This window comes from Chrysochloris asiatica, unplaced genomic scaffold (assembly GCF_000296735.1).
Source record: "Chrysochloris asiatica unplaced genomic scaffold, ChrAsi1.0 scaffold00427, whole genome shotgun sequence".
In the NCBI taxonomy this organism is placed as follows: Eukaryota; Metazoa; Chordata; class Mammalia; order Afrosoricida; family Chrysochloridae; genus Chrysochloris; species Chrysochloris asiatica.
In genome coordinates, this window is record NW_006408945.1 from 792,845 (window position 1) to 806,011 (window position 13,167).

At 34.8% G+C, this 13,167-nt stretch overlaps 1 protein-coding gene across 1 annotated transcript in view; it reads right to left on the bottom strand.

The window, feature by feature from the left end:
• The window catches only part of GRID2 (glutamate receptor, ionotropic, delta 2), a 992,360-nt gene that overhangs the window by 241,916 nt on the left and 737,277 nt on the right, over positions 1-13,167 (bottom strand). The window contains exon 8 of the mRNA XM_006876921.1: positions 8,885-9,051. Coding sequence (XP_006876983.1) covers positions 8,885-9,051 — 167 coding nt within the window. The remainder of the gene's footprint in view (positions 1-8,884; positions 9,052-13,167) is intronic.

Sequence of the window (13,167 nt, forward strand, 5' to 3'; positions counted from 1 at the left end):
ATATATATAGTGTTTTTATTCTTTTGATTTATTAGAAACATAGGATGTTACTTTAAAATGCTAACCAAACTAATATCTATTTTTATTGTTAAGTGCTGTTGAGATAGTTCTGACACATAACAACCCTGTATAGGGTTTCCAAGGAGTAGCTAGTGGGTTAAAACCATCAACCTTGTGGTTAGCAGTTCAGTGTTTACCTTGGAGCGCCACACCAGTACTGTGACTAATACACACACACACATGTATATATTTATATGCAGATTGATAGATGTATAAGTGTCTGGTAGTGAAGTGGTTACAACTCGGGCAGCTAATATCACGGTGAGCAGTTTGAAACTACCAGCTGTTCCGCAGGAGAAAGATGAGGCTTTCTGCTCCCATAAAGATTTATAGCCTCAGAAATCCTATACAGGGTCACTATGAGTTAGAACCGAGTCCACGGCACATAACAACAACAACAACAGTGAGAAAGAAGGACAGTACCTACAGCACTACTAAGAACAGGTAAGTGGAACATTACATACAGAATAAACTAAGTCTGCAGGCCTGATGGTTCTTTGAATAAAATTCTAGAGTTGTGAATTACTATAGTTCAAAAACCAATCAGTGCTTTTGTACAAATCATTTTTTCAATTATTTTTTATCTGGAAATTAAATAACCTAAGCCACAGATTAACAGAAAGTAGAAATAAGTGAGTTGAATGGAGGTTCCTATATTATACACTGTCCTCTGATGTCCACTAAGTTCTATCTTTTCTAAAACCTTTTTTTATTTTCTAAGGTTTTCTCCTCATTCCCACTGAGAACATCTTCAGTGATTCCTACCAGGAATACTGCTATATCAAATAGGATCACTATGAGTCCAAATTGATTGGATGACACCTAATAAAAACAACTTCCACTTTCAAAGATTTCTTCATGGTTCTCTGTGTGCATTGCTTCCCCTTGTGCTTATATCCAAATTTACAGTTTAGTGTATAATCTTTTCTTGTTTAATGTTTATGTCTGAGTTTTGATAATGTCACTTGTACTCCCAGAGTTAATTTTATGTTTACTTTCTGGTTATAAACAGCTTTGTGAGGCATCCTTCTAGACAACTGAATCAGATGTTGACAGATCCAGGAGCAGCTAACTGGGTAGTGGAGGTTGCTATTTTCCCTTCTTGAACAGGGAACAAAATGCTTGTATAATAGTTCATTGTGGTTGGGGAATAAAAGGATTAAGGAATTTCAAGGTAAAGGAATGTTTTTTATTTTCCTTGTGGGAATGAAAGCCTACAACACCGAGTTGAGAAGAAAGGTAGACAGATGCTGGGTTTTGTTTTCCCTTTCTTCTTGTCTTTTGTTACTCATTTTTGGAAAAACTGGAGAAATCAGAAAATTATTTAAAAATTTGAATGCCAAAAGAAGACAAGATACTTAAATAAATAAATAAATAAATAAATAAATAAATAAATAAAACATAGACATTTAAGGATAATAAGATGATATGTGAACAAAAATTGGTCAGTCTCTTACAACAGATCAAATATTACTGAATGCTTACTCTGTGTGAAGCACTAGGAATGTACAGATACATGCTTGAGTTTAGGAGCCTACTTACATAAGGAAGGAGTCAAAAGGTAAAAGTGTAAGAAGTGTTATGTTCGGAGAAGTAAAATAAATAATATTCTTTTGGTGAGTCCAAGTAAAATAAGAAGTATAACTCCAGATATTCTAACCATAGTGCAATGGAAAAAAAAAAAAAAAAAAAAAAGACTTTATCCAGGAATTTTAAACTAATTAAATAAAAGGACCCAATCATGCACAATAATGAACAAATATCATGAATTGAAGATTATGATTAATTTTATTCTGTGACCATAAGGAAGGAGGGAGGGACACACAGAGAGAGGAAGAGAGGCAGGGAGACAGAGAGACAGAGAGAGAGAATTCCTAAGTGTTTAATTGAAATACAGTTTGTTTAAAGTGTGCACGATTTCCATGAGAAGCAGTGTAGTAAAGTGGTTCAGGGCCTGCAACTTTGAATCTTTGTTCTACTTCTCAGTAAATTTGAGAAGTTAGACAAATTACTTTCTCTCTTTATGTCTCATTTTTCATATCAGTAAAATGAATATTATAATATTATTTACCTCATAGGTTTCTACGAATGAGAGTCAGAGCCTGCATTTAATAAGGTATATGTAGGTGTGTGGGGGCCTGGTGTGACTCCGTAGGATAAGCTATGGACAGCTACCTGCAAGGTCTCTCCCTGTTCTGGATTATTGTGGGAAAAGTCCCACATAAATCTTAGTCTTTCTTCAGATTTTAAAATTCTTTTTGATGATTTTTTCTCCTGCAGATGAATACCAAGAGCTTACAAGCTCAGTAATTAGGCCTTACATTGATTCAATTCTATTTCCTTGTTACTTCATTGTATTATCTATTTCTGAAGTCTTAGTGTTACTTAGTTTGCAGCCTAGAAAACTCTATCCCTATGTGGCAATTCTGCTCTGTCATACAGGATTTCTATAAGTTGATGGCATCTTGGATGTCATATAAAATTGCTATGAGTTGGTGGCATAAGCAGCATAAAAGTGTTATTGAAAGTGGGTTTGGGTTTTTATTATTCTTTTATGCTTTCAGAATAAATATAAGAGAGGGTACATAATGACTAGAAAACTGGACATGAAATTAGAAATTTTTCCATTTTCATTGGTTTTTGTGAATATGAGGAAGTCATTTACAACACTGGACCAATTTCAATCCTGGTAAAATGGAGGAAACTACTATTTCTTCCATTTCAAAACTTTGTGTTATTCTGTGATTATCAAAATAAAAGTTTATATGTGTATTTCACTGTCATGAACCAAAGCAAAATCATTCTCCATGCAACATGAAAGCTTAATTATTTTTCTTTTATTTGGTAATTTCATACCCAGAATTTAGGGAGTAGATGTCAATAGGCAAAAAAAAAAATGACTATTTAATATATGAACTCTAAAATCAAACTCAGGTTTTAACCAATTCTTGAATTTCATTAAATTTGAAAACAGATGATAGCTTACTAAAGACTCAATAAGTATTTTTTAAATAATCTCTTTAGTCTTTTGAATAGCTAAAATTCTAAGAACAATACTGGAGTTATTTTTATCAATTGTTGTTGTTGTTAAGTGTTGTCAAGTCAGTTCTGACCCATAGTGACCCTGTATAGGGTTTCCAAGGAGCAGCTGGTAAGCTTGAACAGCTGATTTTTCAGTCCAGCACATTAAACCACAGTGCCTCACCAGGACTCCTAATTGTATTAATCTATAGCACAATAAAATCAGAAAAAATCACTTCTATTTAAATGGTGATAATGATGTAAAATTTAAGCACTTTTTCTTTTTTCATCCCAAGAACTGTTATAAAATATGGGCCACATAAAGCGTTGGATAAACAAAAATTGCCAGGTAGAGAATTCATTGCAAACATCACACTAGTATTCTATTTCACCTGCTGAAATATGTTATTGTTGTATCATTGACTCTATTCTGACTCCTAGCGACCCTGTATAGGGTTTACAAGGAGCAGCTGGTGAATTAGAACTGCCCTATTGGTTTGCAGTTCAAACCAACCTTGTGGTCGAGTATTCATCCTACAGCACCACACCTGATCAGATTATGTAAATGATTTAACTTCTGATGATGTTATGTAGGGTTTTTGTAGACCAAGCAAAGAAAACTATTCCAGTCAAACCTGGTGTAATGCTGTAGAATAAACACTGGACTCCTAACACGAAGTTAGCAGTTCACAAGCTGTTCCTTGGCAACCCATACAGGGTCGCTATGAGTCAGAATCAATTTGATGACACTTAACAACAACATATATAATAGCACTTGTTGTTGTTGTTATTGTTAAGTGCTGTTGAGTTGGTTCTGACCCATAACATCCCTGTATAGGGTTTCCAAGGAGAGACTGGTGAGCTTGAACCGCTGATCTTGTGGTTCAAACTAACTTTGCAGTCCAGCGCATTAACTCCAGCATCACACCAGTACTGCTTAAGACAATAACACTTACTCATCTCTAAATATATCTGTGCAGTATTTCACATGATTGTCTTGAAGTTCTATGAAATATATAAGCATATTAGATACCAAATTCCCCTTAAAAAAAAAATCAAAATTTACTGCTGTTCAATTGATTTTGACTCATAACAACCCTGTCGATCACAGTAGAGCTGCCCCATAGTTTTACAAACCGGTAAATCTTCACAGAATCAAACTGCCACATCTTTCTCCTGCAGAGCAGCTGATGAGTTCAAAACACTGGTTTGCAGCTAAGCACTTTAACTGCTGCACTATCAGGCCTCCTAGATAAAATTATTCCTTATTATATGCCAGTAACTTGCTATATGTTGTTTACTTTTAGATATTCATATTAATTAAATAACAAACTACTTATATAGCTTCCCTGCCCTGGTGTGGCGCTGTAGGATAAGCACTCAACCACAAGGTTGGGTTGAACTGCAAGGTCAGAACTGACTCAATGGCACTTAACAACAAGAACATATCTTACAACTTGTATAGAGACAGAAAGTCACTTGACAAGTGATTAAATTAACCTACTAAAAATCATCTAGAATATTGTTGTTGTTTAGTGTTGTTGAACGGTCTGACTCATAGTGACTCTCTATAAGGTCTCTGTGGCTTTCTTGTGGGAGCACAAGGCCTCATCTTTCTCCCACAAAGTAGCTGGCAGTCTCAAACCACTAGAGATCTACTTTAATCAATGGTCCAGGGTAAACTGATATAGCTAAGGTGGATACAATAATTTCCAAGTGTACTATCATGGTTAAATGTGCCAGTTTCTATGATTTGTAAATCCATTAACATTAAATAGAAGTGTCTTTTTTTTTTTTTACCTCTAATGGCTATAGCAAAATAATACATGTGAATATTTTCTGAATTCAGGGAGAGAGTTTGGGTAATCAGTTAATGAAGCACATGTGCACAAAAAGATGAGTTGGCACATTGACGATTGCCAAATCATGTTATTTTTCTGGCTCTTTCTCTTACCAGATGTCCAGGGAACCAGGATGTGGAGTGACATTATTAAGAAAATGTATAGAAAAGACAGTTTAAATTTTTGACATACATAATAAATATCAAAGAAAAGAACACTAGTGTATGATGGTTAGTACTATTTTTTAGCAATTTGCTAGAGTACATTTCCTCAGAATTATAATCTCTCATGGGCAAAGCACCACAAGGATAGTAAGAAATGGAAGACCTGGAATGACTTAGTAACCATTTCTTTAATTTCTATTGTATTTATATATTGATTTCATTTGATTTTATTTTGCATTAAAAAAAAAAAACAACGAAAACAAGAAATTGTATTTGGAAACAAAGAACATCTAATGAAGAAAACTAACTACAGCTAACAACTAACTACAACTAATTAATATACAAGGTCCTATGGATCCTTTCATGAGCCTAAATGCTGTAAAGTGAAGAAACAATTACCATTAATTTATACTGGAAAAAATTTTGAGTATTCCCAGATCCCCAAAATAACCTACCAAATCATAATAAATAACACATAAAGCCTAATATAATACTACCATATGCATATATCATTCACAGACACTGTTCAAAGTTATGGCGGACTGATGCTAAGACACTAAGTATTGTTTCCAGGGAGCTTGGCAAAGGCACATTTAATGTTCATGGTGCTCACTGCCTTTTTTTTTTTTTTTTTTGTAAAAGTTAAATTTACTTCAGATTTCTTTTGGTTAGTGAAAATAGGTGCTAATTTAGACCTTTTGTAAAAGCTAAGTGGCATACAGTGAATTTTCTAAAAGCAAAGGATACTCATAATACTTTTCTCCAACTACCTGATTTATATAAGGATCTATTAAAATTTTCCATGAAACCATGGCATCCCATTTAATTCTAATACAATTCTGCTTTGAAATCTCACATCTAAATGAATAAAAACCATGGTATGCACTGATCCTCAGAAATGCCTTTTCTATTGTTCCTTCCTCTTCATTTCCACTGTCAGAATTCTAGACAAGTCTTCATTATCTCATGCCTCCAGGTTTGCTTTCAACTGTGTCCGTTCTAACCCATCCTTCAAATGAAAACAAGATTAACCTTCCTTTAAATGCCATCATCATCATTTTACTCCTAAATTCCACAATGAATAATAGGTTCTTGTGGCTGTCTGTGACCTACAACATGGATTGTAAACTTTGAATTTCCTTTCAAATTAATCAAGTGTCCTTAATTATTCCTCAGGAAGACACTGGGCCCAATAAGGTTTCATTCTGTTGTACATAGGGTTACAATGAGTGGGAACTGATTCAGTGGCACCTAATAACAACATTGCTACCCAACACATAATGTTATCTCCTACTTCTATTCTGTTGTCTTCTTGGTTTCCGAGAACTACTTATAGTTTCCTTTTAGTTTAACTCTATTGAGTCTTCAAGGTCAAGTTCAAGGCTACTCTCTGGAGTGCTTTTACTGATAATTGGTACACACACGGTTCCTTTAACTTTTTATTCTGTATGCAGTTTAATGCTTTGAATATCTCAACTATAAAATTTAGTACGATATAAATAAGCAATAACAATAATACTGTCATACACATAAATGTTAGTGCAAATTTATAGATATGTTATATTGTTTATTGTTTCATGTGCATCAGTCTTATCTCTTCAGCTAGACTTTAAAGTGTCTTGCAGGCATAATTAATTTTTTTGTTTTTTTCTTTTAGCTTATGCATATTGCTTACCTTATTGTAAGTATTAAATATGTTCAGTAAGTGGTTTTGATTAATCATTATTTATACCTTGGAATTTTGCTTCTTATTCATATTTAACTTCTGTTTTCACTACAAATTTTTTTATAGTGCAAAGGGACCACCCACTTTTAGACTGTATTATTGTTCACAATTATTTACTCCCTTGTTCCCTTTATGTGGAATCCGTTTACCTAGCCCATTGATTTTGAACTTGGCCATGTGACTTTTGTTGGTTAATGATCTGTTAGCAGATAGGACAGATGCTACATCCAAGCGTAAGTGCACAAAACACTAACATTTTCTGCCAACATCTTTCGTAACTGGTCGCAGTGAGAAGAGTACAATCCTGATACAGCTTCTCTTCAACTTGGGTCCAGGAATGAGGAGTTATTTGAAAAGACCAACAGTTGACCTAAAGGAGAAGAGCAGAGAGTGGAACCCTACCCAGAGAAGCAGTGATGTTTAAGATGCAAGCAGAGACGATGACACGATGACACGCAGTGATAGAGCAGCTGGGGACTTTAGACCCAGAGAAGGAGAGGGGCTGTGTGCTGATGACCCGGGAGCTTGGGGGGCAGGCTTGGTTGGTTGATCATGCATGGAGGGGCTTATAACCATGACCATGAAAAGATATACAATAGGATGAATGTAAAACTAATATTCTCCCATGTAAACTATCACATAATTCACAATAAAACATTTTAAAAAACCCAAAAAACAGTTGACCTAAAGCTTTCAGCAGAGCATAGCCAAAGCTGAGATCGGACATTTTACGAATAAGAGTTTTATTTATTTTAATCATTGATACATTGATCCCAATGTTTGCTACAAAAACAAGCTGACAAACAGAACCTTAACGTTTATCAAATTTCATTATTTTGCAGACAAGAGGCCTAGGTTTTAAAGCTAATTCATGGAAGAGATACAACAAATTGTGGACTACTGACTAAAAAAAATTTTTTTTTAATCAGAAAATTTCAGGCTCTTTGTTTTCATAAAATCTGGAGATATAAAATTCAAGTAGTTTAATATTTAAGAACTTGTTTTTATCTAGAACTGCATTCTAGGTCTGCTTCTAGCTTTTACAGAAAAAATAGAATAATATCTAGAAAAAGCAAACATGTTAACAGTGTTAAATGGTGTACTTGTTACTGGGAGATGCTAATGTCTCTTATATCAAGCTTATTCACAGTAGATAAATGAAATGCAGTGAATTACTTTTAGTGTCCAATACATTCATATATATTTTAAATTTACTATGTACATTTAAAAACTTATTTTTTACATAAATGTCTCATAAAAATATAATAGATACAGAAAATTCTGAGCTGAGATAGATGTAATTTCTTCATAATCTGTTTATTCAGTTTCCATGTCAAAGTCTCTTATCTATTTTGCCATCAAGTAAAAGAGTAAAATTCTTACCCTTTTCCTCTGCAAAATTCAGATGGACACACTTTTATCATTGTGCTTCAATGAAGCAGAGATTAGCTTGGTCTTAAAGTTGATTTTATGCTATGGTGCTCTTAGAAATAAATTAATCTTTCCTACGGCACACAACAGCGTAGTGGTTATGAATCGGGCTGCAAACCTTAAGGTCAGCAGTTCGAAACTACCAGCCGCTCCGTGGGAGAAAGATGAGGCTTTCTACTCCCGTAAAGATTTATACCCTCGGAAACCCTGTACAGGGTCGCTATGGGTCGTACCCAACTCGATGGCACTTAACAACAACAACAACGGCACACAACAACAACAACAACAAATCTATATCAGTCACTAAAAACTCCAAGTTTAGGTTGCTCATAAAACTCTAACAGACATTATTAACACATTAACTTTGTTTCTGCATCAATTTTTAGAGAATAAATTCAGTCATAGGAAGCAAACATTTTCCCTTTTTATGAGGAAACGGTCTTTCATGTAACCATATGAATGCAGTACATGCTCTTGAAAATGACCATTGTATTGAATAGCTATTTTTTGCTTTTGTTTTAGAAAATTCAATGCTTCTCCAAACTAAGAAAACAAAATGTAATAAACCAGGTTGATTAACAAAGTGGATATTCTTATTCTAAATTTCTCCTTTCCTTATTTAGTCCACACACAAACCTTACCTTTGTGAAAACACGTCTCGGTAAGGACTGCCATGTTGCAATGCAATTCCATATCCCCGATCAGCAATGGTATTCCCAATGGTGTAAAAGGAACAATCTGCATCATTGATAGCCACATATTCCAGGACAGCTGCATCCCATACAAAAGCATAATTTCCAAATTTTACCTGTGGAAAGGGGAAGAATACATGGAGAAAATAGGATTTTAGGTTAGAATTTTAAGTCATGTATATTTTTTAAAAAATATTAACTTTGGTAGGTATTTAATTGTTGACAAATAGTAAGACATACAGATCTAACTAAAATCTCTTCCATTGCCTTCAGTTATTTGATAGCTGTGTTCTCCTAGAAACATTATAAAAGTGGATTATTACCTAGGAAACACTGTTTATACTAAAAATGACCCTAACAGATAAATTGGGAGTACAAGAAACATATGAAAGGAAGCTATGGTTTTGAGCCTCTCTGAATATTGTGATTCCTGTAACTGTGTCTGTTCTTTTGTAGGTCTATGAATCTATGTCTTCATAGTTGTAACAAGAAATAGTGCCTCATTTGGGTCATAAAGCCTCTAAGTCAGGCAGGCTTCGGCTCCCACCCAGTATGAAAGTCATCTTTTTGTACACGATCTATACTCTAAATGAATATTGTAATACAACTCAAACTGAAGAAAAATGACCAATATTGCCTTTCTGGCAAATTATATTGCCTGTCTTATGTCCTTCTGATATAATCTGTTACCAAACTATTTTTCCTGTGTTAAGGCCTTCTGATTTAAACTGTTATGGTAATCCTTCCTGTAGTTAGACTTAGCAGAAAACCCCATGGTAGGCATTGTGATAAAGTAAAAAAAAACAAAAACACACACACAAAAAAAAAAAAAAACAAAAAAACTCCGCACCTTAAAACAAATCATTATACTTCCTGTGACTGATTTTATTTAGGGAACAAATTTTAACCGAGTGTGAAATACCATTTAGTGATTATCTTTTTCCCCACACAATCACTCATTTACCAACAATAATCTTAAATATCTTAATAAGATTCATCTAAAATACCATTAAAGATGAAATATAACTTATGGGTTATAAAATAAAGAGCTAATAATTATATCTAAATATTTCTATATAAACACAAATAGTATTAACCTAGAATCTGAATAAAATATATACTTGGCCTTTTTTAATATAAAAACTAGGGATACTATATACTAAAATATTTTTATATTTGGTATGTATTTTACTAAATATAAAACTAGGGATACTATGGCGGTGGTTATGTGCCATGGAATCGGTTCTGACTCATAGCAACCCTGTACAGGGTTTCCAAGGCTGTAAATCTCTACGGGAGCAGAAAGTCTCCTCATTTTCTCGCAGGACAGTTGGTAGTTTCCAACTGCCGACCTTGTGGTTCGCAGCCAGATTCGTAACCACTACGCTACCAGAGCTCCTTAGGGATACTATAGAAATTCAAAAAAATCTGCTAAACTTCAAAACTGTTTAATGAGATAGGAAGGAATGTTGTTGTTATGTGCTGTGGAATCGGTTCCAACTCATAGTGACCCTATACAGGGTTTCCAAGGCTTTCTCCCGCGGAACAGCTGGTAGTTTCAAACTGCTGACTTTGCGGTTAGCAGCCCGATTTGTAACCACTATGCTACCAGAGCTCCCTAGGAAGGAATAGTGTCTTCAAAAAATGGTACTGACAGAATTCAAGTTCTACATGCTGAAAACATAAAGATTTATACCTCACACATTATATAAAATCTAATTCAAAGTGGATCAAGTACCCAAATATTAAATCTTAAATCATAAAGTACTTGGAAGCAAACAGAAAAAAGCTATAGGACCTAATTTTCTTTAATGATAAATTATTAAACAACAGGCACTATGCTTGAGTTTCACAAAAGTTTTAGGAGTATAATTCCAATCCTATGAGCTCTCGTTTGGCACTGCAGGATAAGTGCTCGATTGTTAACTGAAAGGTCAGCAGTTCAGATCCACCAGCCACTCCTTGGAAACCATAGATAGGATCCCTAGAATTCCAGTTCATACATGCAAAGGCTTATTCCAGAGAAAACATTTCAAAAGCTGCTTCTGTGGCATGGTATCTGAGGTGGCAGCAAAGAGAGACTGAACAGCTGTGGTTCTAGACTCATAGACTGATGATGTGCCTGTGGGAAGGAGGCTAGCTGGTAGAATGTGATCTTTGGACATTTAAAATGGGGAACTACAGAAAGTAAGTAGGATGACTGGTGTAATAACAGGAGAGGATTACAATAATTGAGATAAACAAAGTGTATCATTTGTTGAATTTAGAGCTCATCTTGTCTGTATACCTGCACCCAATTCATAATAAAAAGATTAAAAAAAAAAAAAAAGTTGTTCACACAAGAACATGCAAACTTGCAGATAGTACTCATTTGACCAAGCCTCGATGGCTTGATAATCAGAACTCGACTAAAAGATTGAAAAAAAAAAAAAAAAATGTTTTTTTGATAAAGGAAATGAGAGTAAATTGCTACAATTTGATGAACTTGATCTATAGTCATGGATGTAATAACTCAAAATACCATCAGAGAGGGAAGCAGTTTTCAAATCAAGTATCAATGCTATCCCCTCTATATTCAGGGTAGATAAGGACAGGCAATTTAGACATTGGCTACATAAAATGAGGGGGCAATAAAGGCACAAATGGAGTGTAGTTTAAGGATGTGGGTGGGGAGATAGAGTTGCCACTGAATAGTTTTCATCTTGTCTAAATGGGTCTGGTGAAAAGAGATGGGGATATGATTCTTATGATTAAATAATGAGTGATTGTTATCATGACAATTGTGACTGTCACCATTGTAAAAGTAGAAGTTGTAACAAAAACAGGGAAGTAGTTAATCTTACAGCCCAGAAACAGAGGACCTTAGGACCATCAAGGGAGAAAAGCACAAGCAAAATGCCAGACCTTATCCTGAGAAGCAGAGACACCAGAGATGAAGGAATAGATGGGGAGGGACATGGAGAGAGGGAGCAACTGAGGACTCTAGTTTCATGGAAAGATAGGGACTGAGAGCTGGCGGCCAGGAGACAGGCTTGCAGAATGTGCCCTTTGGTGGTTTAATATATAATATATATATGAGTTTGCCTGAGTCTAAAAAAACAAAGAGCTAAAATGAATAGAGAGAAATACTGTTAACTGATGGGATTATAACCATTGTAATAAAACAAAGTATATAATTTGTTGAATGTAAAACTGATGATCTGCCCTGTAAACTTTTCACAATAAAGACATTAAAAAAAAAAAAAAAGATACTTCTGTGATCAGTAGAAGGCTGAAGAAAAAATTTCTCAGTAATATGAGTCTATATTTTTTGTGCCTTGGAAAAAAATGATTTTGAAGTAAGGGCTAATATCTAATTTTTACAAAATTCAAGTGGATATTGTCCCAGATCATTGAAGCTTTACAAGTTTATGCTTATAAATGGTGCCCACATAAAAGTTTTTAGATGGAATAAGTGTTTTAAGGAAGGTTGGGAAACCCCAAGGAAGAGCCAAAAGAGGGAAGACCATAAACCTTGTAAAAAGAAACGATGGCTGAACATCATAAACTGGAAGAAGAAGACTATAGAAATACCAGTGATGTGATAGCTACTGATAATTGGGAAATCACATGTTTCAGCATTTTCAATTTTAAATAAACATCTTGGCCTCACAAAATTTTGGCTAAATGGATGCAAATATCATTGCACAAAGATCAGCTAGTTCAAAGAGCTAATTTTTCCATTAGTCTTTTAGACAAGATTGAAGCAAATGAAGATTAGCACACCATAACTGGTGATGAATTTTGGATTTACCAGTATGATCTAGAGAGCAAGATTTAATCAAAATAGTAGCTTCCTTGGATCTGCTAAAGGAGCTTTGGTAGCGTAGTGGTTACGAATTGGGCTGCGGACCTTAAAATGAGCTTTTCTGCGGGGGAAAGATGAGGCTTTCTGCTCAAATAAAGATTTACAGCCTCTGAAACCCTCTACAGGTTCGCTATGAGTCAGAACAGACTCCACGGCACGTAACAACAACATCTAGTGCTAATCTTAGAGCTCTGGTAGCTAGTGGTTACGAATCACGCTGCTAACCTCATTGTAAGCAGTTCAAAACTACCAGCTGTTCCGCGGGAGAAAGATGAGGCTTTCTGCTCCGGTAAAGATTTACAGCCTCGGAAACCTTGTACAGGGTCGCTATGAGTAGGAACTGACTCCACGGCATATAACAAATACAACAACAAAAGTGCTAATC